The 25,401-nt window shown below is 53.4% G+C and overlaps 8 protein-coding genes across 8 annotated transcripts; 2 read left to right on the top strand and 6 right to left on the bottom strand.

Annotated features, from left to right (window-relative positions):
• Positions 1-47: 47 nt before the first annotated feature.
• On the bottom strand, positions 48-2,003 carry BBA_01305 (T-complex protein 1; the record flags this gene model as incomplete). The annotated part of the gene is made up of 6 exons (XM_008596402.1): positions 48-292; positions 347-1,346; positions 1,401-1,637; positions 1,720-1,741; positions 1,797-1,891; positions 1,962-2,003. The coding sequence occupies 6 exons, from the start codon at positions 2,001-2,003 to the stop codon at positions 48-50; spliced, it is 1,641 nt and encodes a 546-aa protein (XP_008594624.1).
• An 813-nt stretch (positions 2,004-2,816) lies between these two features.
• On the bottom strand, positions 2,817-5,205 carry BBA_01304 (metallothionein expression activator; the record flags this gene model as incomplete). The annotated part of the gene is made up of 3 exons (XM_008596401.1): positions 2,817-4,414; positions 4,467-4,950; positions 4,996-5,205. 3 exons carry the CDS (start codon positions 5,203-5,205, stop codon positions 2,817-2,819), a joined length of 2,292 nt encoding a protein of 763 aa, XP_008594623.1.
• A 2,284-nt stretch (positions 5,206-7,489) lies between these two features.
• Positions 7,490-9,010, top strand: BBA_01303 (ribosomal protein S2; the record flags this gene model as incomplete). Its single annotated transcript, XM_008596400.1, has 3 exons — positions 7,490-7,520; positions 7,583-8,516; positions 8,575-9,010. The coding sequence occupies 3 exons, from the start codon at positions 7,490-7,492 to the stop codon at positions 9,008-9,010; spliced, it is 1,401 nt and encodes a 466-aa protein (XP_008594622.1).
• A 1,126-nt stretch (positions 9,011-10,136) lies between these two features.
• Positions 10,137-12,080, top strand: BBA_01302 (Zinc finger, H2C2-type, histone UAS binding protein; the record flags this gene model as incomplete). Its single annotated transcript, XM_008596399.1, has 1 exon — positions 10,137-12,080. The coding sequence occupies one exon, from the start codon at positions 10,137-10,139 to the stop codon at positions 12,078-12,080; it is 1,944 nt and encodes a 647-aa protein (XP_008594621.1).
• Positions 12,081-12,363: 283 nt separating this feature from the next.
• On the bottom strand, positions 12,364-14,288 carry BBA_01301 (T-complex protein 1; the record flags this gene model as incomplete). The annotated part of the gene is made up of 4 exons (XM_008596398.1): positions 12,364-13,499; positions 13,551-13,872; positions 13,942-14,108; positions 14,243-14,288. The coding sequence occupies 4 exons, from the start codon at positions 14,286-14,288 to the stop codon at positions 12,364-12,366; spliced, it is 1,671 nt and encodes a 556-aa protein (XP_008594620.1).
• A 667-nt stretch (positions 14,289-14,955) lies between these two features.
• BBA_01300 (CBS domain-containing protein) lies at positions 14,956-17,085 on the bottom strand (the record flags this gene model as incomplete). The annotated part of the gene is made up of 2 exons (XM_008596397.1): positions 14,956-16,776; positions 16,912-17,085. The coding sequence occupies 2 exons, from the start codon at positions 17,083-17,085 to the stop codon at positions 14,956-14,958; spliced, it is 1,995 nt and encodes a 664-aa protein (XP_008594619.1).
• Positions 17,086-18,223: 1,138 nt separating this feature from the next.
• Positions 18,224-19,451, bottom strand: BBA_01299 (uncharacterized protein; the record flags this gene model as incomplete). Its single annotated transcript, XM_008596396.1, has 3 exons — positions 18,224-18,718; positions 18,768-19,065; positions 19,216-19,451. 3 exons carry the CDS (start codon positions 19,449-19,451, stop codon positions 18,224-18,226), a joined length of 1,029 nt encoding a protein of 342 aa, XP_008594618.1.
• A 2,244-nt stretch (positions 19,452-21,695) lies between these two features.
• On the bottom strand, positions 21,696-23,075 carry BBA_01298 (monocarboxylate permease-like protein; the record flags this gene model as incomplete). The annotated part of the gene is made up of 1 exon (XM_008596395.1): positions 21,696-23,075. The coding sequence occupies one exon, from the start codon at positions 23,073-23,075 to the stop codon at positions 21,696-21,698; it is 1,380 nt and encodes a 459-aa protein (XP_008594617.1).
• Positions 23,076-25,401: the final 2,326 nt, after the last annotated feature.

Here is a 25,401-nt window from a genome sequence, read left to right as displayed (position 1 = left end):
TTATTCTAAAGCAGATCTAACCCCTTTTCCTTTCTTTTAAAATTTTCTTATATGTGATCATCAGGACCATCCATGCCTGGGCCAGGACCAGCTGCTCTGCCCATCTGTCGGGCCTTGAGCAGCTCATCGCACAGCAACAAATTTGAGGCAATGCTTGCGCTAGAGGCCACGCAGTTACGGAGAACACGGAACGAGTCAAAGACACCCTCGAGCTCAGGGTCCATAGGCTCACCAGTCTCCAAGTTCAGCCCGACAACGTCACCATCGTTGACGTCGTCTTGAAGGGCAGCAACTATGCATCATTAGCATCCAAGTCTTCGTGTTCATTCGTTTTCGGTGGACTTACTTGAATCTTGTACGTCATGGCCAGCGTTGGCAGCAAGAGTCTTGGGAATAATGAGGAGAGCGTTGGCAAAGGCCTCGACACCAAACTTGGCCTTGCCCTTGATCGTCTTCGAGAAAGCATCACTGCGCAGGTGAGCAGCGCAGGCAACCTGGAAAGCGCCAGCACCAGGGACAACACTCTTGTCGACAATGGTGTTGTAGACACTACGCAGGCCATCACGGACTGCATCGTTGACCTGCGCAATGGTGTGCTGGTTGGGTCCCTTGATAAGCAGGGTCACGGACTTGGGATCCTTGACATCCTCGATGAACGTGTACTTTTCCTCTCCAAGAGTCTGCTCGTAGACGAGACCAGCGTATCCGAGACACTCTTCGGTCATATCTTCAACACTGTTCTGGGCGACACCGCCGCAGATGAGCTGCAAACGCTCCATGTTGCGACGCTTGGCACGTCGCAAAGCTAGGATGCCGTTTTTGGCCAGGACATCGAGCGACAGGGGATCGATACCCTTCTGGTTAATAATGACAAAGTTCTTCTTGCCATCGTCTCCGCAAACCTCCTTCTTCAGCTCAACAATCTTCTTTAACTTGGCATCGACAAAGCGTCTCTCGCTCTCAACGAGCTTGTCACGCTGTTCGGCGCTAGAGTAGAAGAAGCTAGAGTTGATTTCGGATTTTTCGTATTCGAGGCTGACGTTGAGGGTCAAAATAAAGCAGTTTTCCAGACGCTTGGGCATGTCGGGGTGTCGGGCGCCGTGGTCGAGAGCGAGGCCTTTGATTAGCTGGGTATCAGCAGCCATGCGGTGCTGCATCTTCATGATCTCAACCATGTGCAGGTCGGGTTTGACGCCCTCTTCGTAAATAGCGAGAACAGCATCGACAATGTCGGGGGTGAGCTTCGCAGCCAGAGTCGCGTTGAGCTTTGTGGAAAGCGATGTGCGGGCGACATTAAGCAGGAGTTCTCGCTCGATATCTTTAGGGAGCTTGAACGTGTCGAGGAACTTTGCACGGCATGTTAGCAGGTTAGCAACGCCAGAGGCGCGTTTGCGACTCACCTTGAGAGCCTCGACCTTAGCAATCTCGAAGCCGTCAGTGATGACACGGGGGTGTAGACCCTCGGAGATGAAGCGATCGGCCTGCTTTAGCAGCTCGCCAACGAGCAAAACGACAGAAGTGGTGCCGTCACCACAAATGTCGTCTTGCGCGGTGGCAGCTCGGGCAATCATGACGGCGGTCGGGTTCTGTATTTGCATTTCGCGGAGAAGAATGTTACCATCCTTTGTGAGCTTGATCTGTAGTGTTCGATACGCGTTAGAAGGTGGCGTCCTCGAGCGTTGCAGCGCGCCAAAGAAGCGGCGTCTGGGTTGTGCATACCTGGCCGGCGCCGTCGACAAGCCTAACGCAGAATCAGTCAGTATACGGACAATTAATCTTCGAGGAATACGGCGTACATCTTGATTGTGCCCAGAGGGCCCAAATTGGACTTGAGGACATCCTGAAGGCCCTCGCCCGCACTGATGTTGACCTTTAGAGCTTCGCCCCTCCTCTGCTACCAGTTAGCCACCTGAAATGTGGGATGTGTCGGTCGGGGTCGGTGTGTGTGACGAGATACGCACGCGGGACTCGGCCTTTGGGTTAAGAAGCTGCGCAGCAGACATTGTGGGCGATTCGGTGCTGGGCTCGCGGGAGATTTGTCTTGACAGGGCCGCAGCGAAATGATGAGGATTCGTAAAGGGAACCGCGGGCACACAAGTCGATGGAAGCCACTGGCAACCAAAAGGTGGAGGTACACTTTTTTCTGCCTGGAGCAGCGCTGAGGGCGGTGTGGGGCCAGCAATCCTGGAGCGCAAAGGGGCAAGCTTGCGGCGGCGCCTGCTTTGTGAGGCATCATACGGAGTAGAGCTTCACAACATCAAAGATTTCACTCTATTACATATCAATCACTGCATCGAATTTCGTTTCGATAAAGGCCGATTCATATCTCCTGAGTTATCCGGGGAACGAAAAAGGAAGAAGAAGCCACAGCAACTGCATCCAATCTTCACGCCCCAGATTTACTCACTGTGACTACCCTTCTTCTCAAAATATAAATCCGTCCATCCTTCATCGAACATTAAAACAACAAAAGAAACTCATTCGAATCATCCCATCGCTTTAGTTGTACAACAGCAAACCAGATCAAAAAGAACCAGACACCGCCCTTGCTTCCCAGATTCAGCAAGAGTCATATTTTCATACGCATGTTCCCGTGCGCAAAACCAAGAAAAGACGCCATAAAAGAAAGCCAAGTCCCGCCGTAAGGAGCATCATTATACTGTGGATCTGAAAACCTGCTCCTAAATTATTGGCGTTTCTTCGTAGAATCCATGGCGTAACGCGGGAAGAAAATATTCAAATGAAAAGACATATGTGACGCGAAAGAATAGTCATACAATAAACACAACAAAAGAACGCTTGTCAGCCTCGTCAGATCATGAGGTGCCGAAGAAAAGCTCATCATCATTCGTGAACATGTTAAACTCTTCATCGTCAAACTTGCTCATCATCAACATGCTGGGATCACGATCGAGCTGAACGAGACCGTCGTCGTTGGTAAATTGCAGCATAATGTCTTCTTCTTGCTGGCCAATGTTCATTGGCAGGGTGCTGTTGCCCGCTGCTGAGTCGATCATGGAGTTTCCTGGAAGCATGCCAGACAGCTCTTCTGCGCCAATGGGGGTGTTGCGGTCCACGGCGAAGAGAGCGGCTGGTGGCGGCGAGGACGACTGCGTCAGCGAGGGGGGCGTGTTGTAGTGACTGGCGGCACTTTTGGCAGGAGACACGGGCTCCTTGTCCATGATGGCTTCGGGAGAGACGTATGAGTGCGCACTGGCCGCAGAGGGAGAGGGGGCCATGTCTGCGGCGCGGCGGCTCACCATCGTGGGCATGGGGGCAGAGGAAAGGGCGGCCATGCTTTGCATGGAGGAGTTGATGGGGCCCATATCCATGACCTCGTCATTCAGGTTGAAGTCGGCCTCGGGGGAGTTGGCGACCGAGCTGTCCGAGTGACCAGAGAAGGAAGACATGGAGCTAACAGACATGTTGTTCTTTCTCCTAGTTCTGGCCGACTTCTCCATACGCGTTTCCATGTCTGGTCTGTTCTTCTTGGGACGGCCACGCTTAACAACCTTCCGTACGACACCATCAAAAGCACCAATGCACATGCCACGTTGGCGGTGTCTCGTCAGAGCATCATGGCGAGCGAAGCTGTTGCCACACTCGCAAGGGTAAGGCTTGATGCCAGTGTGGATCTTGGCGTGGCGCTTGAGATCATGCTGACGGACAAAACACTTATTGCATGTAGGGCACTGGTACTGGCGGTCGTTGAGATGGGTCTGGACATGTGACTTGATGTTCTCCTTGCGACCAAACTCCTTGCCGCACTCCTCGAATAGGCAAACCCATTTGCCATCGCTAGTATCGGGGCTCTGGATGAATTGGGTAATCTCTTCCGACGTCACTCCGGTGTCGGTCTTGGTCTCTTCAATGTTGATGCTGGCAATGCTGGCGGCACTGGCGATGCTGGCAAGGGACTCGGTGCGGCGGTGCATGGATCTCTTTTGGCTGTGCGCCGCAGCGGGTTCCTCATAGTGTTGATATTCGGATTGGCTATCATATCCATTGGCAAAGCTGCCCATGTGCTGAGTCTCTGGAGTTGGGTGCTGAGAGAACTCATCAGTAGAGAGGAAGTCACCATCACATGAGAGCGTGTCGAATGCCTCCATCTTCATAAACTCATTTTTGAACGAGTTCATGTTCATGAAGTCGGGTGTCTGCATTACCATGCCATTGAAGGTCTTGGTGTTGGGGAGGGGCGTGGAACGTGGAGGGCTGGGCGCAGTACTGGTCATCTCGGCTTGCTGACGCATCTCTTGGAATACATCTTGGGCGCGAGGCTGACCTCTGGCTCGTGTGGGCTTGACAGTGACCTCCATACTGTCATCATAGCTATCGGAGAACCTGGCCGGGCGAGCTTCTTGCTTGGCAGCTCGGTTGTGAGGAGTGTCCACGGGGGTGGGTGGAAAATAAGCTGCGCAGGTTAAGATGATATACATGAAGTCGGTCGACATGAGTGGACTTACAATTTCCATTTTGACTGGGGGGCGTTGAAGGAACCTGAGTCTCTTCACCGTTCATGGTCTCAAAAATTGCAACACGGCCCATGATGCCGTCGCTGATTCGGCGAGCTGAGCGACGGATAGTTGCATTACCTCCATCTGTCATCCAAGCCTGGCTAGGGCTCTGAGGAATGTTGTCATACGAGGGCATGGGCTGGTTGTTTTCGGCGGTGAAGAGGTCAAAATCCTTGGCGCTTGACAAGTTGTTACCATAACTCCCTTGGTTTCTCTGCATCATCATGTTCAGCTGGCCTCCATAGGTATCAAAGGGAGCGGTGCTCTGTTCAAAACATGACTGATCGAATCTTTGGCTGTGAGGGGTTTGGTTGGGGGAAATCATAAAATGCTCAGTATCACTATGCCTCATGGCGAGATAGGGATTCTGACTGGGTTGCTGGCCCGGGCGTGCTTGTGTGCGTTGCTGCTGCGCTTCTCGCAGTACTGGATGCTGCGGTGTATTGGCTAATCCTGTGTTGTTAGTACTCATACTTACCATGGTGTCCTGCCTTGCTGTTGTCGGTGATGTCATCTGCTGGAAGCGTCGGGTGTCGAGGCTGAGACCGCGGCGATGGGCCGCGGCTTGTCGTCGGTTGATGGTGGGCAGGTTCTGGACCTTCACTCCCTCAAAGGCAGAGGGTGTCGAATTCTGGCGGCGGTGTTGCCTCTGCCTCGAGTGAAGGCTTGTCGGTGGATCGGACAGCATATTGGTCGCAAGGGGAGTCCGGAATAAATTGTCGTAGGTCGATAATTGTCGTTGAATGGAACCTGTAGGTCCGAAACTGTGACGGCAATTAGCATCTCATAATTATCCAGTTTCATATAATTTAGCATCATCTTACCTCACGCAGCGCAAGCACAGAGCGCCGGGCTAAAAGATTGTTTTGTTTCTGCTCAGTCGAGGTCGACTTGCAAGAATACGTGTATAAGTGATGTAAGCCTTATTTCAGGCTGAGTGGCAACTTGTCAAGCGCTTCTTGGCGGAAGCTCTTTGTAACTCTGTAGCAGGATACGTGACAGAAGAAAAGTGTTCTTTTCTTAAAGAGAGATCAGAGGTATGAGAAGGTAAAGGTCTCGATGGTGGATATAGAATACATGGCGGAGAGACCTTGCATTGCATCCGGCTGGGGGGGGGGGGCCTTGGTCGTTCCTGGTCTGTTGACTTGGTCGCCACGGCAACGTCCCTTGCCATGGCGCAAGTGCGCGTCGCACCACCAACGCACCACCGAGCGCCGAGGGAGGCAGCGTCAGACAAAGAGAAAGTAAAAAGTATGTTTGAGACGGCTCGGATTCTTAGTTTACTGATATTAACGGAGTAGCTCACAGGGTCGGGGCAGTAGGTACCAAAAGGGCGATGTTGCTATTCCAGTATTTCTGACATGCTCTTTGTGAAGCGTTTCTACATGTCGAATCCCACAGTGTGAGATAACTACAGCGACGAAGAACAACAAGAACCCTCTCTGTACTATAAATTGTTGATCACGCCGTATATTGGGTGTATTGGATGGTTTCATGCGCTCAAAACAATATTATCGTCCATTCTTTTGACGCGCAGCGCCAGAATCGGGGCGGATCTGCCACAGAACTGACAGCAAGTGCATCCCTTGCCCAATTATCAAAGACACCTGGAATAATAAGACTCCACACAAGAACGGCGATGCAGCCGAGTGAATTGGGAGCGATTGGACGATGGATTCGGAGGGGCAGAAGTGGGCGCTTGCTAGATTGTTTACTTCCTTTTTGGGTTTGTGAGGCGACGAAGCTAATGTCCAGACTCTGACGTAAATTATAAAGAAACAGCAAATTTTTAGGTGATTAATCCCATGAACTTAATTATGACAGTCACCGTCATGTATTGCACAACAGCAATCATTGCAACTGCATTGGCAGATGCCGCGCAGGCGCTAACAAGTTCCCCAGCAAGTAGACAAAGAATGAGCAGGGTCCGCCAAGATGCCGTGTATACGTCATGACCACCGTAGAATGAAAGTCAAGGGCAAAATGAGAGACAACAGACACAATATAATCTATATTTTCCGATGAGAGGTTTCGGAGCTGAATACCGTATGGGCTTGTTGTCTTTGATCCGTGGTCGCCTAATATGTGACTTTGCTCTGTGGCTGCCGACACTAAATAGCTGTGATACGCCACGCATAATACTGGGTAGACTGGCAGGTGCCATTGGAATATCCGGCTTCAAATTGGTGGAACGCCAAGCAGATGAGTAGCGTTTGCTGGTGTCATTACTCTTTAACGATTATAGCCCCAAGGAAAACCCCTGAACAAGACAAGTGCAAAAAGAGTCGCAGTAGTTCAGGGTACGGGACCATGCGCGGAAGAGATGCGGGAAGCCACACGGCAAGCTATCAGCTTTGACACTTGGGCATCTCTTGAATGCAGGAACATGATTACAGGCGTAGTAAAATGGGGTCATTCGAGAATTTACCAAATTTCTTTTACTAGTCCGTGTGAAAGAGTGCTCGGCTGGGTATCACTGACGCACGAATATTTGTTCACACTGTGGCGTCACCACGAGCTGCTGTCACAAACTTGTTGTATTACCTCAACGCCGGCTGACGCGAGTGCCAAGCCTGCCCTGTATTCAAGAGGAAGTCGTCATAATTTGAGGCATATCGTTTAGTGCAGCCCGTCGTCAAAGTCTGTTTTCAAGATCGCTATTGCCCGTACAGGGAGGCTGTCTGGCTGAGTTCCCGCTAAACCTATTTTGACGAGCGAGGTTTCGTAGTAGAAACATACATGATTTCGCGGTAAGAAGTACTGAATAACGATAATCGAGATAATTTACAAGCTATTAATGACACTCTCAGTCGCTGATAAATAAGTGTCGTATTGCCTGTAGCGATTAAGCGGGGCGGAAAATTCTGGGTCCGGCTAGTGGTGAGCTGGACTGGACGACAATCCCAAATTTTGGCAGTCGGCAAAGCGGCCATGCGCAATTAGGAGCAACCTCTCTGCACAGCCATACAAGAATGATAATACGCAATGCTGCAGTGCGGCATGGTGAGTAGCCACACCTTACAACCGGGAAGTTATCATGTCGTCGTACTGACTTCCATTGCTAGGCCGCCGCCAATTGGCCGCCCCTGTCACACGATCCGTCCTCCTGCGCCATCTCACGACCACCTCTGCTCCGACCGCCACCACGCCGACCACGCAGGCCTGGCCCGAGGTACAGACGGCGCAGGCCGCGGCGCCCAAGCTCTCATCGGCCCCGAAGAAGAAGCAGCGGCGCGACCATGCCTCCATCAGCCTGAGCACCAACACGGGCCACGAGCACCGCGGCGCGCAGTGGACGCAGGCGCACGAGGTCGGCGGGCGGCAGCTGACGCCCAAGAAGCAGTACGCCGAGTTTGAGCGGGTGCAGCAGGCGACGCGGTCGGTGGGAACGCGCCTCGAGCGGCGCTACGTGCCGTCGGAGCTGATTGCGAACCCGCCGGCGCCCGAGGATGTGTCGCTGGAGCTGCTCATGGCCTCGCAGACGCACATGGGCCACAACACGTCGCTGTGGAATCCGGCCAACGCGCGATACATCTACGGCGCCCGCCAGGGCATCCACATCATCTCGCTCGAGGCCACGGCTGCGCACCTGCGCCGCGCCGCACGTGTCGTGGAGGACGTCTCGTACCGCGGCGGCTTGGTGCTGTTTGTGGGCAACCGCCCGGGACAGATGGAGATTGTGACGCGCGCGGCTGAGTTGGCGCGCGCGTGCCACTTGTATACGAAATGGATTCCCGGGAGCATTACGAATCGTGACGTGCTCCTCAAGAATAGGCTTGTCAAGGTCGTCGACGGTAGCGACGGGGAGCTTGAGGGCTTTGATGCGTACAAGAGCTCTGCTCGCCCTCTGGTGCCGGACTTGGTTGTGTGCTTGAACCCCCTGGAGAATTATACGCTACTCTACGAATGTGGTCTGGCGAATGTGCCCACCATTGGCATCATCGATACCAATGCCAACCCCACATGGGTATCATATACAATTCCCGCCAACGACGACAGGTATGTCACTGGTGCTCCCAAGACAGGCAAAGAGGATTCAACGCTAACAGATTACCAGTCTACGGTCTACCGCCGTTATTGGCGGTGTCCTGGGTCGTGCCGGTCAGCGCGGTCAGGAGCGTCGCCTCGCCGATGCCAAGAAGGGCAAGGTGACATGGCAGACGCCCCCAGCCCTGGCGACCCAAATGAGAAAGGACATCAAGGTCGCCGTGAAGCAGCGCAAGGAGGTCATGGGCCGCATACAGGCCAACCTGGTCGGCTTCACCGAGGACGAGCTTGAGATTCTGCGGACCGAGTACGGCGGCTCCGCCAAGTCGGTCAGCGAAGCGGAAATGGTCAACATGATGGCCGAGATGTCTGTCCAAAAGGACTCCGGGACAGAGGCTCCTCCGGCGGATACGAATGTCAAGGCTACCGAGATTGCGGCAAGCCTGGACACGGCCAAGGACCACGCTTCTACTCTCGAGACGGAGATTGAAGAGCTTCGCAAATAAACTGCGAAGCCGAATTGTACAAACAGCGAGTGAGAAGGGTGGGCCATGGGAATAGCATCAATGTAAAATTAGAATATCCAGCATGCAAGCATGTATAGTGAATGGATGTAAACTATGAAATTTGTCTCACACTGGTCTTACTCGTGCCCGCCCCTACTTCGGCCGCCTCATAGAGCCAGGCAAGCTGGCTCACAGGATTCCCTGGACCCCAGGGACTCGGTACCTGTTTAAGCGCCGGCCATTGCAATCGCCTCGTACAGGGCAAAACGAGACACTTGACACTTCCAGAACAGCGGTATACCGACACAGATTTTACCGACCAGGATTCGTTTTCTCGTGCGTACTGGTCGGAGGTGTGTTAAAGTTTTTTTTAGTCATATAGTACTCTTTTTTTTCTATTTCCTTTATTCCCATTAGCGTCTACTTTTTATAGGGCGGTAGATATAGTACAAAGAAATGAGGATAATTATTATACTTCATCCTAGTACTAAGCACATTAGGATTAAATATAATAATAAAGAGTATATAGATAGAGTATATTTTAGTCTCCTAATATAACATATAATTAAAAATATATTTACTAATTCTATTTGGTACCTAGTCAGACTTGCTAATAAGTGCTGGAACCAAGGCCGGCAGTTCAACCCGTCGGAGAATTAATATTCCTCTCCGAGGCTACACAGAAAATGCCGGCACACCTGCGTAAAATCTGGTCCTGCGAAGTTCCCTTACCAACAAGGCCCGAAAGCAGCACATTTCAGAACACGGGCCGCAGCTCTCAAACCAGGCACGCGGACAGGGCTGCTTCAGGGTCCCTGTTATTAGTGCCAAGGTACACTGCAGGAATTTTATTAGTTCACTGAGACGCACTGGCAGCAGAGCCCGCGCCGGCCTGCAAGAGCCCGTTCGGTGGGGCATTTTCCTACAGTGAACTGCGTTCTTAGACGGCAGCGCATAGAGCCCTCTCTGTCCGGCGCTCAGCCCGGTGTAAGTCAATACGGCAAGATCTTGCGAGGCCACAAATTTTGTTGACAAGCGCAACAGACTAAGCAAGTGTTGTACTGGCTGGTAATAAACAACACGCGTCATAAAACGAAAGTCGCGGCTTCTGGCTCATGCCGCAGTCATGCCTGCCGCCGTCGACGACCCGGCCAGCCCCACCATCTACCGCGTCTCCGGACAAGCTCCGTTCCCGGACCCGGGAGCGCCGCTGCCGGACAGCATCGTCCCGCGCAAGGTGACGCTCCGCGACCGCCAGACTGTCGCCACGATCCTGCCCATTGTGTCTGTGCAGCACCAGGTGCCCGCGGCGCTCATCACCTATCTCTGCGGGCAAATCAACCGCGAAATCGAAGGCGGCGACACGTACCCGATGATGGAGCCCTTTACGCCCGCGGGCTTCGCCGCGTACTGGTTCCAAAACTTTGGCGCCGTCATGCTGCTCGGCGACTTTGCCAGCGCCGATGCCATCCCCGACAGCCGCGACTGGGCGCGCGACTGCCTCGGCAGCTTCTACATCAAGCCCAACTACCCGGGCCGCAGCTCGCACGTGTGCAACGGCGGGCTGCTCGTCACCGACGCGTCGCGTAACCGCGGCGTGGGCCGGCTGATGGGCGAGTCGTACATTGACTGGGCGCCGCGGCTCGGGTACACGTACAGCGTCTTCAACTTGGTGTACGAAACCAACGTCGCGTCGTGCCGCATCTGGGACGCGCTCGGCTTCAAGCGCATCGGCCGCGTCAAGGGCTGCGGCAACCTCCGCAGCCACCCGGACCGCCTCGTCGACGCCATCATCTACGGGCGGGATCTGCCCCTGCCGCGGGACCCCAGCGGCGATGGCAGCGGCGACGGCGGCGATGACGGCGCGGGCGGCAGCAGCGTGCTCGTCGAGGAGCGTTTCGACAAGATCCGCTACTACCTCAAGGTCGGGCGGTACCCGGACGGCGCAGATCGCGCGGAGAAGAGCCGGCTGCGGTCGGCGGCGACGCACTACAAGCTGCTCGAGGACGGCGAGACGCTCATGCTCAAGGACAAGCTGGTCGTGTCGGACCCGGCGAGGCAGTACGAGATTGCGCGCGAGACGCACAGCCTGCACCACGGCGGCATAAACAAGACTACGGCCATCATTGCGGAAAAGTATCACTGGAGCAGGATCAAGGAGACGGTTAGCGACGTGATACGCCTCTGCAAGGAGTGTAAGGAGCTCGCCAAGGCACCGAGTGCAAACGGCAACGGCAACGGCGTCGTCATCGCGCCGACTACAATAACGACGGCAGGGCAACACTCGGGCGCCTCGCGCGTCACGGCATCCAAGCCGACGACGCCCATCGCCGGCGTCAAGCGCTCCCGATCTCCATCACCCGCCGCTCACCGCGACGCAGGTCCACGCTCCTCGCCGCCAAGAAGCGTGCCGGAGCCGCCGCCCCGCCGCCACGCGCCTTGCCTCGCCGCGACCGTCGTCGACAACGACCGCGTGCTCGGCCTGCGCACGCACCTCACCAGCAGCACGCTCCTGTCCAGCACGCTGCCCTCCGCCGTCAATTCCCTCCTCCACTCGCCCGGCCCGTACGCCAACCCCAGCGACATCTCCGTCGTGCGACCCTCGCAGACGACGCTGCACCACCACCATCATGGCGGTGCCGGCGGTTTCTTGCACACTCACCACAGCGGCGTTGGAGGCCAGGACGACGACGTTTACCAACCAATTGACCCGCAAATCATGAACCGTGACGACGGCGACGACGACGACCAAGGCATTCACGCGTTTGATGGGTACCACCCGCACGCGGATTTCCAGGCGCTGCTGCACGCGACGGAAGATGACGTCGGCGGCGCCGAGAGCGATGAGCGCAGGGCAGCGGTTGATCGGGACCTGGAGATGCTGATTGAGCACGATGAGGATGACGGGGCGGCGGCGGTGGTGGTGCTGGGTAAGACGGCCAAAGTTAATGGTAATGGTGGTGGCGTAGGCAGCGGCGGTGGCTCGGAGGAGGGTGCTGGTGGGCAGGCGGACGCGGACATGGACGATTTGGATGATTCGATATTGCGCGATACAAGGGGGTGGACTTGAGACGAGTGGTCCAAAGACGGTAGGCTTTTTTTGCAGTTTTTCACATGATACCCTTTAGAGTCGCTACACAGTACATAGATGAATGTGTGGCACAATTTTCAGCACGAGACTGCGTTCGTATACTTTTGACATGTCCCTCACGGAGACGAAATTTCCATAAAATCTATCGAGCTTCTTTATACTAGGTATCTCACAGATCCAGACGTCTCACAATGCTTTTATGAACCTCCTTTTCACGTGTCCGTCCTCATATTTCCATTTCTTTTTCTGATTTCACTTTCTTTTACCTACGAGGCATGCCACGGCCGCGTCCTCTCACAGCACGCTGCGCCGCGCCAGGAGGCAGCGCGCCGGGGGCCTGCGGCGCCGCGCTCTCCTCATTTCTAATGGTTTCGTCGACACCGAGAATCAAGCAGCTGGCCTCGGTCGCGGCCTGTATAGCGTTGATCTTGACCAGAGCGGGCTCCCAAACGAAACGCTTAATCATATCAGCGGTGCCTTCATTCTGGAAGTCGACACCTGCCCAGGTCGCGCCCTTGCGGTGCTCTACGCGTAGCTTGTTGAGGATGTCGGTGGCGTCGAAGCCGGCATTGTCGCACAGTTGGCGGGGAATTACCTCGAGAGCCTTGGCAAAGGCCTTGATGATGGCTTGCTCCTTGTGCTGAATGTTCTTGTCGGCGTACTGGTGCAGGTAGGCAGAGACTTCCATCTCGGCGGCACCACCACCACCCACAACCATGCGGTTCTTGATGGCTCGCTTAACAATCATGATGGCGTCGTGCAGCGAACGCTCAACCTCGGCGATGAACTGCTCAGCACCACCACGCAACACCAGCGTGCAAGTCTTGGCCTCGGGGCAATCTTCGAAAAAGTTGAATCGCTCACCACCAATCTGGCGTTCCTCGAAGATGCCGCAGGTACCGAGGTGCTCAGGCAGGATGTCAGAGCAGGTGGACTGTACAACGGCACCTGTGGCCTGGACGACGCGCTCCATGTCCTCCGAAGCGACGCGACCAGCGCAGAAGATGTCGCGGTCGGCAAAGTACTGGGTTCCGAGATCGCCGATGGGAAGCTTGGAGAGGACAACCTTGGCGCCGGTGGCGGAGATGGCCTCGAGCTTCTTGTAAATGATTTGCCATTCGGCATCGACAATGGCCTGATAGTCGGAGACCTGCTCGACACGGACCTCGGCATTGTCTTTCTCGGCCTTGAGCTCGAGCTCGACGTTGAGGCAGACAATCTTGGGCTTCTTGAAAGCCTTGGGCTGCTGCTCAAAACCGGCGTACGAGAATGTCTTCTTGAAGGCGACACCGTTGACGAAGCGGGATTCGGTGAGGGAGCCGCCGGGGATCTTCTTGATACCAATCAATTTGTGGTTGAGGTCGTCTTGGTCGAGTGAGAGAACAGCGTCGACAACCACTGGGACACGTTAGCAGATTAACATACGGGCGCAGATGTGCGGGAGCCTACTCTTGGTGAAGAATTCAGTGTTACGCTTGATGAGCTTGCTGGTCATGGCGGTGGCAGCCAGCTTGTGGAGGGTATCGCGCTGGTTGGCATCGTCGGTGGGGATGGCAATCTCCTTGATCTTGTTGACGGCCAGCTTGGAGGCTCTCCGCAGACCCTTGATGATGATTTGTGAGCTGACACCCTGTTCCACGTGCTCCTTGACTTCTTTGAGAATTTCGCCAGCAAAGACGACGACCGAGGTGGTGCCGTCGCCAACTTCGGCGTCTTGCGATCGTGCAATGTCGACCAGGATGCGGGCGGCGGGGTGAACAATGTCAAGCAACTGTCAAGAGTTAGAAATACACTGCTCAACGGCGGTGCCGTGTTTGAGATAGCAAAGTTCTCCACCGACCTTCATGACTGTAGCACCGTCATTGGTAATGGTCTGTTTGCCATTTTCATCGACCATGAGCAGATCGCCACCGTAGGGACCGAGAGTCGACTTTATCGTGGCCTGAACGGCGAGACAGGCATTGATGTTGGAGACAATCTGGCCCTTGCCCTGGGAGCTATCGGTCCCTTGCGAGTAGAGTCACGAGTTAGCCAAAATTCAGTTGCGCGAATCACAGACACATGGCGATATCATCGTGGGCGGCGCTGCCTGATGGTGTGCCGTTTTGTGTGTGGAAGCGGGCGGTGGGGTAGCGACTCACCCTCCTTGAGGACGATAATGGTGGGAGTTTGGCCTCCGAAAGACATGATGGCGGTGTTGTGCAAGAGACGCCGTGTCCTAAATACCGGCAATGAAGGTGCTGGTGCGGTTTTCTCGAGGATCCAGGAGAGGCGGTTGTCGGAGGGTCGTCACCGCGGGGCCTGTCGAAGCTCTCTGGAGCTCCAAAAAATTGTTGCCGCCTTTTCGCATCGCCGTGCACGGACCATGGGTGCTTCTGGTAATCCAGGGGCAGCCTAGTGAAATGATATTCGTCGTCTTCAACGACGGTAGAAAATATAATTGGATTTCACCAGTACAGAATTTTGAAGACATGTCTATTTCATTTACGATCGAAAATTCATCTCAAATCATGAAGTCTGACTGGTCTTCCAATTTCAATCTCGGCCATTGCAGTAACGACGACACCCGCGTACAATATGAGAGTAGGTGCAGGTCTTGATATCCCCAAGCCCATTCATTCTGATGCAAAAAAGGGTTGATATAATTACACCATCTAGACGACAAGTCTTCTTGATGGCATCTTGAAATTCTGCTAACATGCCACTCCCTTTTCCGACACTCACTCCGAAACGCAGGGACAAGATAATGTATAGTCATAAAACAAGGCTCATTCATATTACATAGTAAAAGTTCTACCCACGACAAAACACAAGAGGTCTTGTACAGTATGCTGCTCCCATAAATTTACATATCTTAGCGGCTGGTGGCGCGAGCAATGGTAAAGACACCGACAATCACAACGGCCAATGTCACAATAGCACCGGGAAGCAGCAAGTCATTGGGGACACCAGCGATGATTTGCTCCTGCACCGGAGCCGCCGCGTTGCGATTCCGGCGCGATCTGCGCACGGGCGCGGGCCCGTCCTCGTCGTCTTCGTCGTCATCGTCCTCATCTTCATCATCGTACGCCCGGCGTCTTTCGCGGACCACCGGAGCAGTCGATGTGGGAGGAGTGGCGATCACTGGCGTCTCTACAGGCGCGATCGGGGCAACAGGCGGCTTCTCTGGGTCGTGAACGAAAAGCTCCACCTTGTCGCGGCGACCCTGGCGAGCCAGCAGGATAGCCTCGAGTAGATCATTATCTGTCGTGATGGAGACGGTATCGCCCTCGTCATCCATGTAGCTTACAGCAAAGCCAGTGTTACCCAGCTTGCCATCCTCGGCGGTCGGCACACCACCAATGGACTCCACCTCGTTGCCGAGCTTAGACGCAACGGCAGCGACAAAGGCCTCAATACCTTGCGAGGCCACGACCTGTAAACGATGCACGCGGTTCGAAGGTGCCTTGAACTTGAAGGGAAATGGTACATCGGCCGGGGGGATTTCGGCATCGTGGTGAGACCCAACGTGAGACGCAGAGTCACCCGGAGCAACGCTATCCCCCAAGCGATCACGGGCGACATCGGGGGTCATCATACGCGATCCAAGGTTTGTGTGGTGTTGGCTACCGTCACCAGAAACCATGGACTCAGTCTCATTATCAATAGAAAGCCAGAACTTGCTCCAAGCAGGACCCTCGCCGTCACCAGTCGACATGGAGTTGATCTGCTCCAGTGTGGCGTAAGTCAGCTTGAGAACGTCGACCATGCCGACGATCTCGCCACCATCGTTCATGACGGGAAGGTTGAGGTAGTGACCATCGTGCATCTTACGAAGAGCAGCCTGGATGGTCATGTCCATGGGCGCAAAATCAGGATGGGGTGTCATGACACGCACGACACTGCAATTGGCGGGGTCTAGCCCGGGAGCAATGACACGCAGAACAACATCCTTGCTTGTAAAGATGCCGGTGATGGCCCCCTGGTCCTGAACAAGGACAGCGGTTGTGTGATTCTCCTTCATGAGCGCAGCAGCCTCCTTGACAGACGTCCGTACGCTGACTGTTGTGGGGGGGATGCCGTTGAGGACAGTCTCCAGTGTTGGGCCCGACATTTTGCTGCGAAGAGCCTCAACGTACTGAATAATCTGCTGGGGCTGGTTAGTACCCAGTTCAGAGTGAACTCCCTCCAGAGCATCATAAAGCTTTCTGGACGACGAGTAGGCGCGCTCAAGCTTCTCCATAGCATCGTAGAAGCACTTTGTGATATCGAGGACACCGGAAATATCCTGGTTCTCGTCCATAACAGGTAAGTGACGAAAGCCCTTGCGGACCATGAGGTCGAGAGCATCGGTAGCGCTGGTGTCGGTTCGGGCGCAGAGAGGGTTTTTGGTCATAATTTCGGCAATCGTGACGTTACTCGACTTTTGACCGGTACCGACGACGCGGAAGGCCAGATCCTTGGCGGTGAAGATGCCGGCAATGCGGTCGTCATCGTCGGTAACCAAAACGCAATCCTCCCGCTTGGCGGCCATGAGCTGGGCAGCCTCGGAAACAGTCGTGTTAGGCTTGATCTGAAGTGCCTGGCTGGGCTTGAGGGCCATGACAGTGCCCGGAGGTGCCTTGCGGGAGTGTCGAGCGCGATTCGTCAAGTGCTTCTTCTTGGAGAGGTCATTTTCCATTTTTCGCCGGATCGCCTGCCGATGGGTATTGGGATTAGTATTTCTTTACTCGCATTGCCTGCAATATGCAACGTTTACGACGACTCAGTTGCAGGCATTGAAGCCTCAACGCGATGCAGCCCTCGGAAAGATTCATGTCAAGCTACGCACCTCATCACGCTTGCTCTGCTTCTGGCGACTAGCACTGACAGACGAGCCAGCCTCGGAGGGCTGCGACTCGCCGGCCGGTCGTGGAATACCAGATGCTGCAGGACTGCTGGCAAAGGGAATGTTGCCCCTGCCTTGATTGCGGTTGGGCGTCCCTCTCATTGTGTTGCCGGACATGGTGGGCAAAGGGAGAGCTTTGTGGGGGACAGCAGTTTATAGACACACAAAGGGAGGGAACTCGCGCTTCGCTGGCGGGGTGAACCGATGGTCTGGCGGAAAATGGTTTGCCTTTGGGGTGCTCGAGGACGAAGGTTTCAGAAACCTGCACAGACGCGCCGTTTGAGGGGTGGAAAAGACAAGAGCGCTCCAAAAGTTTATTAGGGCGGTGGGCCGGCTTGGAGATGAGGTTGAGGAGATTGTTCCTGGCCAAGCCCGCGGTTGTTTACAATGGTAACAAAAGGGCAGGCGCGCCCACCTTCGGGCTAACAATGGGCACTTTCGGGACGTTTACGACACTCATCACAGTGCCTTGCAGCGGTCACAAGCCCCAAGAGCCCGCTGGAGTGGGGATCCTCCAGCGCGCCCTGGCGGCCAATCTCCACGACAACGCGCAATTCGCGCTAGTCCTCTCTGGGCTCAAAGAAAACAGGCAGTCGGGTAAGTTTGGAACAGTTAGTTATGCCATTCGCAGACAAGACACTGTTGTTGGATGAAACTTTAAAATGGTATTGAGCTGGTCTTTCTGTCCTTGGGAAGGTTCGTGGTGACACGAGTAGCCATGCTAACAGAACGAACCGAGGTCTTCGAAAAGTTGATGGACATGTTCGAGTACTTTTCAAATGCACTCGATATTCCCTGCCAGTATAAATCACGGATATTATAAGCCCTTTCATCGAGCTATGGCCCATGCCCTGTAAGCCTAGGTATCTATGTACTTATACTAAAACCAGTTAATTCGGGACATCGAATTCATCATTTGATTCGGGTTTCGCATGTGAAATTTGAGTGCTTGTATTGGTTGCTAAAGCCAGTTGCATCCTGTGCTATATCGAGTGTCCCAACGCTTGCATCGTCATCAACTTTCACTCGCCCCGAGACTAGTCATTTGCTCAAAACAAGCCAACTCTGCGCACGGTAGAGGTGTTGCCCAGACTTCTTGAATCGAAGTAGAATTGCCACCCGCTCACAGTGCAATACCGAAAATCAAGACCGAGTGTCTTGAAGAATAATTAAACACGGCGTAATATGCGCTCAGGCATGTCAATCTCCTCGGCACTGAAGGGTCCGTCGGGTAAAAGAGATACATCAATTTGGATCAGTGGTGCTTGGTACAAATGATACGCAATCGGGAGCAGTGCTGTGTGGCGTACTCGCCAAAATCACAAAGCCACTTCTTATCGAACGTAGTCAGACTGTTGATAGAAAGGTCTGGTTTAGTGTCTCCAACAAGAAGCCAATTCAGTCGTCGCATCCGTGGCGCAAGGAGCCTGCGTCCTAACTCCTCGGAAAACTCGACGCGAGTGCTAGCAATCAGCGGCCAATAAATCAGAGTAAGCTCCTCGAGGGCGGCAAGTGAAGAAAAATCGATTCCATCTGGCGCGATGCGGATGTCCAAGTAAAGCACGACAAGAGTGTCCTTGTAGGGTGAGAGAAGATTTTTTAAATCAATCTTAAAGTATTTATGATCTCGCGCCCTCAGACTCAACTCTTCGAGTGATTCGGACCACTTGAATAAAGATTTCATCGTCGCTTCGGGGTTGTTGAAGATGTTATGCAAGTGCAATTTTCGGAGTGAGGCTGTGTCATTGTTCTGTCGGTTGTCAATGAATGGCGTTTTAGCAGGGCTTAAGGTGCATTACCTGCAGTGGAACAAACGAAGGGATTGACTCATCGCAGCAGACCATTCCATCAAGAAACAATTCTTGTATACTCGATGGAGATTCTGTTAGAGCTTCGATTATGTCGCTCGTCGAGGTGTTCCTATCAATGTCAAGAACAGAAAGATGGCGAAGTGACTTAGAACTAGCCAGTGCCAGCTTGATGAAAGTCAAAATCATTTCGCAATGTATAATAAAACTGCCAGACACGATGAGAGAATTCAGATGAGTAGCCGAACCCAATACCTTCATAATCGTTCTGTCAACTGTTGCGTCGTTTCTGATAGTGTGTAGAGGGTATTTCAGTCTGAATCTTTGAATGTAGCGTCGCAAAGAGGTCTTTTCCTTCAATGTGTGACTTATAGCCCCCATCCCTGTCCAGTGGTGATTATTAAATGGGAGGGGGTATATGATTTCGATGCACTTGTACAGGAGAGGTGTAGCGAGTGCGTTGAAGCGGCGGTTCACCAAAGTTAGATCATGCAAGTCTTTCTTGGCCTTTCTGACATGCATCTCCGTAAGAATTTTGAAATCAATCTCAGGTCCTCGAACAAAATCGAGTACTAGGGTAAAGACCTCGTTCGGCAACAAATTGAAGTAGTCTCGTGCATCAGAGACAGCAACGTGGCTCTGCGTCACCAAATCATCGTCGCGAGGAGTAGACATCGTTGCTCGAGAAGGCGGAGGCTGAAGAGTTGAAAAGATCTTCGGAATGACTTGGGAAAGAGGCTGCGAAAGTAGCCGTGAAAGATCTTTCCTTCTGTTTGTCATGCGCGTTTGCTTTACTCGTAGTGCCGGCCGACGGCCAGCTCCCTCATGGGGTCCGCTGCACGCTGCAAAGGCATTGAGCGAGTAAAACAGCTCTCCGCTAGAAGGTCTCACTTATCGAGATGACTTAATAATTATACAATGCTTCAATATGTGAAAGACAATTATTATGTTGTTTATTCTCTATTGCATGTGGCGACTTCATGCAATTGTTGTTGTCCTTCTCGCGCCAAGCGACTCTGCTTCACACCAGCTCGTTTGTCCAGTGCCGTCAGAAATTTCTGACTTGCCAAACGCTCTGATTCTCAGTATGCTCTAATATCCCCGCACGAAATTTTTTCGTGATACGACCGGCAGATATTTCACTCAGTGACGGTGACCACCCGAGTCAGACCAAACACCGGCATGGGCACCAATGACTCTAGGGGCCTCCAAAACTATTGAATGCTCTTCTCTTCGAGTGCGAACTTCGCGCGTCTTGTTTTTTACAGGCGATGCAAGCAGCACATTCGGAGCTCCTCATGTATCGTGATCCAGCTTGACGTCGATTGCTTGACCTAAGAAAGCTGCAGCAACGCCTCGGCGTCCTGTTTCTCGAGTAATAGTTCACGATCATGCTCATCTGCTACGACGATTTTGCAGAGAATAGATTTGTCATCTTTGATGGTATAGTGCTCTGCGACCGTGGTTGAATAGTGATGTGGAAGATGCAAAGACGATCCTGTCGAATGACGATGGTGTTGCGTGAGGAAAAGCCTTGCTACACGATGCTATAGCAATAAGTTGAATTATGGAACACGGTGAGAATATGGCTAAGCCAAACGGGAGAACAGTGGCGTTGCTTCTGACGAGTGTGAAATCGGCTCGTGAATCCCCCAATGCCACGTCAGTATTACTACGACGACGGCGCGAAATGGCACAATGTGTTGATGATCCTGCGGTAATGGCTACAGCACTAAAGCGTATACCATTACGGAACCTATTTTTTGTGGAACAAACCAGTATTCAAGCGCCTCTTTCGTGATTGTGAAACCATCCACGATTGTGACGCCTTAATACGGCACCAAGTCACCTGTGCGTTCAATCAATCGGGGTCAGTCAGGGCTTTCATATCAATCATATCTGGAGCAAACGGTAGCTCATTGCTGTCAGCTGATGACAGTTCACGCGCATTGACACGTCAAGTCTTCTATCTGTGGTTGTCGAGATCGGTTCATCTGAGTCTGAAAAGCGAACTTCTCAGTCGCCTGGCGCAAAATTATCGACATGCTTAGCGGTTCGCTAAGTAAGTTTTTTCCGTCCCTGCAGGCTCTTCAATGACACTGTCAGGCGCGTAGCTGACGACCACGTTCCTTCGTAGGTCGAAGTCGGTGATGCACCAAGTATAAGACCCCCATGGAGCAGGTTGCCGCTCTAAGCTCTCAGACGGTCTTCAGCTCCAATCATGAACAGGTGGGCATCGAAATTGAACTGGAAAATTGAAAACGTGCGAGACTGTAAGGAGTGATAAGTCCGGTAGAGGTGCCATTTGTTTGCTCAATCGACGCGGGTTGCCCTCCCGTCCGCTGCATGTGGCACACTTATTGCGCTTACTTCTTGATAGCTAATTGCGCCATATCCCTCAACGAAATACAGCTGGGCGAATGGTTTAGTGGTATAATACTCCCTTAGCATCTGCGTCACAGCGGATACAACGATTGGGAGTGGTCCGGGGTTCGATTCCCCGTTTGTCCACACTTGATTTCCTTTTTTGCTGCTTTCCAGCAGCTTTCTAGCTGCGTGCATCTCACTTTTCTTTTTTGATGTTTCCTTTTGGTACGATCGCGAGCTCTTTTGCATTTTTTCCCCCGAGATTTACGACTGCGTCTGTCAACCATTGCGCCGACCAGTAGAAAGCCCGCGCCAGTCTTACACTGGTCAACATATCAACAAGTCAACAAGTCAACAAATAGTAGTCCTTTTCTTGAATTATATAGAGCATACTATATAAAGTACAAAGATAAACAATTCAATGCAAGCGTCTATTGGACATATTTTCAATCGACGTCCCTGCGCTGAAGATGACTGAACCTGGGTATCGCATGAGCAGCGCTGAAAATAAAAACTTGTTTTCTTTTTTCCAGAATTTTTGATTAAAGGGGATTAAACCTTTGCTCTTTTAAAACCAGCCTGGGCATAACGGGATGCAATAAAGAAAACGAAACTGAGAGCCATGGAGACGCCGCAAAACAGCTGCAGACCAATGTAGTCTCCGTGCTGGCGCGACACAATGGCACCACCAATGGGGCTGCCGGTCAGGCCACCGAATGCCATGACGGCGAAAGCAGTGCCGACGCGCGTACCAATGTAGCGAATGTCGGAGACTTGCGCAATCAGCGGAGGGGCGAGAGAGACGAAGCCCCCCGAGGAGAAACCAAAGAGAGCAGCAAATGCGACGATGCCTGCCGTGGATGTGACGGGAATCCAGATGGCCAGAACAAATACGGCAGATGAGAGGGCGATGCAGAGCATCACGTTGAAGCGGCCGATCTTGTCGGCGGCGATACCGGGTAGAACACGACCGAAGATGCTGATGGCGTTGAGAATGGGCAGCAGGTAGGGGACCAGTTTCTGAGACATGCCGGCAGCCTGCGCCTGGAGCAAGATGTAGTTGAAGGGAAGAAACATGCCCCACATGAAGAAGAAGGAGCCGACAATGGCCAGCACCATCTTGACGTCCTTGAAGGTGTCGAAGTACTCTTGCAGGACAAAGGGCCGCGGCTTGGGCGAGAGCCGCGACTTGACGGTGAGATTGACGATGAGGAGGAGAAAGAGAAACAAGAAGGCGACGGCACGAATGGTCCATGGGAAGCCGATGCGCGGGATGAGATGGTCCATCATGATGGGCAGGACGACGCCGGCCAGCGACGAGCCCGAGGCCATGATGCCAAACGCAGCGGCGCGGTTCCTCAGAAACCAGGTGACGAGGCTGGACATGGAGGAGTGGAAGATGGCGCTAGAGCCCATGGAGGCGACAATGGACTGCGCGAGGAAGATTTGGTAGTATTCCGTGGCGAGCGAGGTCATCATGAGCCCAAAGATGTAGATGACGGTACCAATTCGCAGGATCCATTTCGGGCCAAAGTTGTCGTAGAGACGGCCGACGACGATGCCGAGGAAATTCATCATAAAGACCTGCGTCGAGGTGATCCAGCTGACGGTAGAGGAGCTGTAGTTGCTGAGGGTATGGGAGACATAGTACTGCTGGAAGACGCCGACGCAGTTGATGAGGCCAAAGGTGCAGAAGAGGGCGCACCAGCCGCCAAAGACGACGAGCCAGGCTTCGCGGCCGCCATCGGGAAAGTCTTGGGGTAAATGGCCGCCGGCAGGCGCGGCGCCTGCCGACGGTGCGCGCTCGAGGTCGTGGACAGCCTTTTCAGAGGCATAGGCGGCGGCGTTACTCTCGACATTCTCGTTGGCAACGTAGGGCGGCTCCTCATAGGCCGTGGCTGAGGACAGGGAACCCGACTTGGACCGGCCCATTGCAGCAAGGTGTCAGATATCCGAGACAGTGTGCCGGGAGCCGACCAGATACCGGTGCAGAGCGGACCCAAATAGGGCTCAAAGCTTCCGTTGAGAGGGAGAGAGATGGAGAAATGAAGCAGATAATTACGAATGACGTGTGCTGATCCTATTTATCTGATCTGGAGCGGTTTTTCGAAAACAGTCAGCATGTTAGAGCGTGTTAGCTGTCGTCATGTTGCGTCATATCATCACCGCCGGCCGTGAAAGAAAGCTTCGCTAAATCGAGTGTCAATGTCGTCGAATTTGGGAAGAGAATTCGAGACATAAGGGCTCCAGGCGGCGCGAGATGGTAATTATAAGAAGATTGGCATGGAGCTAACGCCCCCATGCTAATAGGTCGGTCGCAAGTAGACGGCTCGCGTCCAGGCCCAAGGCCGAGCAAGTGGGGGGATAGGCAAGGCAAACAACGAGTAGAGAGACGTGAGAGAGGAAGAGGCTGACGGGCTGATGTGGCTGGCTGTACTAACCATGTCTGTCCAAGGACATGGGTGATGTAGGGATGAGCCGTTAACTCCATTGTAGATGGAGAAGGGTGAGCGTGTCCAAGAGCCACAAGGAATGAAGCTTGTGTACTGAGAGGGAGAGGGCAATGCAGAGGCCCGCGGGCCAATGACCCAAAATATGGTTTTATGATGATCGGTTCCATAGCAGAAGCGTGTTTATTTCGCCTCCTGGGGTTTTGATTCCTGATGGATGTGGCCTGCAGGTGGGATGCAAGACGATTGCAAACGGTCCCGTGCGGATGATTTAAAGTAGCCCACCAGCCATACCAAAGCTCCCCCCCCCCGCCAACAAATCTCCGCTGATCAGACAGACCCTCTTGGCGTCCAACGGCTGACGCTCGACGGCCTATGCGTCGTTGAAAAATCTGGTACATATTCTCTGCAGATTTTGACGACTGCAGCCAGCCGATGGCACGCGCTCCCGAGATAGGCCGCCTGTTGTCAAATGATCCCGGCAATGCTAAAAAAGGCGTCCACGCAGGACTCCCCTGCCACTACTGTTAAACAATCTGGGTTTGGAAGCCGTTTTTCAAGGTCAAGAGATCTGGACATCTCCATCTCCCCCTACCCGTATTTAGAGAAGGTCGCCATGATTAGGGAGTCGTGTACGGATACGGAGTACCTCTTTCTCTCAGCCGAGCCGCCACGCCTCGCCGCAACTGCACACTTTATTCCCTAATTTTATCCCATTGGACTTTGTCCAAATTTGCGTCGTCGGGTTCCCTCTTGGCGGCCCAGCATCCTGGACCGTGGAGAGCCCCGCCCCGCTCCAATCAGATACTCCCAGAGTCCCAAGAGATCGGGCCTCCGTGGCCGCGAGCTCCGACTGCACGTCAAGACGGGCCGCGATGCATAGTCGTGCCGTCTTTTACTCGCCTCTTATTCTCTGCTGATCCATTCTCCCCGTGTTGGTTAACAAGTCGTCTCCTCTTTTTCGACGCGGCCCCAGTGTGACACAATCGGCGTGTGAGACTCTACGCACGTCTGATCAGGCTCGCGCTTCGGCTTCAAAAGCCTTACGACCGTAGCACGGCGATGCTAGACTACCTATCGACTCGCATGAAAGCCTAGCCAGATAATGACGAACTAAATCCCTTGGAGTTTCCTACAGCCAAACTTTGGTTAAGCGTGGACGTTCAGTTATGCACAAATTGTCCATATTCACGTGGCTGCCTAGGTCTTCCACAGATGCGCTGCAGAGGGATGAATGGGCGAGATCAGCAAGAAGGATATGCACACTTAACAGAATGAGACAATCCGCAACACACTCGTGGCATCCACGGTTCGGCATAGAGTTGCTGAGGGTAGAAATGCTGTTCATGCATACTCCTTTTGACACGTCGTACCGCTGGTCTAGCAGATCGTGCGAAGTTACTGCCGCCATTTGAGCTAGTTCGAAGTGATGCGGTGACACTGGCATGTCACCCATTGAAGCAGCCATTTCGACAATTGGGTGTGCCGCCAACATAACCGCGCATAGCAATGCGGAGCTATACCATTCAGCAATAGTGGTTGGCCGGTAGCTCAGTTTACCGCGGAACAGCTGTAGTTCCCTCATAAGCTCGTTGCACATTGCACAGCCAATGACTGCGTCGAGAGGATTCCAGGCCCCTTTGCTACGCCATTGCCGAAGCGTATCGACCACCTCCCGTAGTAGCGAACTACCATTTTCGTTGATGATCGTGTAGTCACTGTGGTCATCCGTGAGAACGGTCAAGCGCAACACGACGCTCAGAACAATGCAACACGGCTCAGCGGTCATTGGTAGCATCACAAGAGAG

The sequence above is a fragment of the Beauveria bassiana genome, assembly GCF_000280675.1.
Source record: "Beauveria bassiana ARSEF 2860 unplaced genomic scaffold BBA_S00003, whole genome shotgun sequence".
NCBI classification, from domain to species: domain Eukaryota; kingdom Fungi; phylum Ascomycota; class Sordariomycetes; order Hypocreales; family Cordycipitaceae; genus Beauveria; species Beauveria bassiana.
The sequence above is the reverse complement of the archived record's forward strand: the minus strand, read 5'-3'. Positions and strand labels throughout refer to the sequence as shown.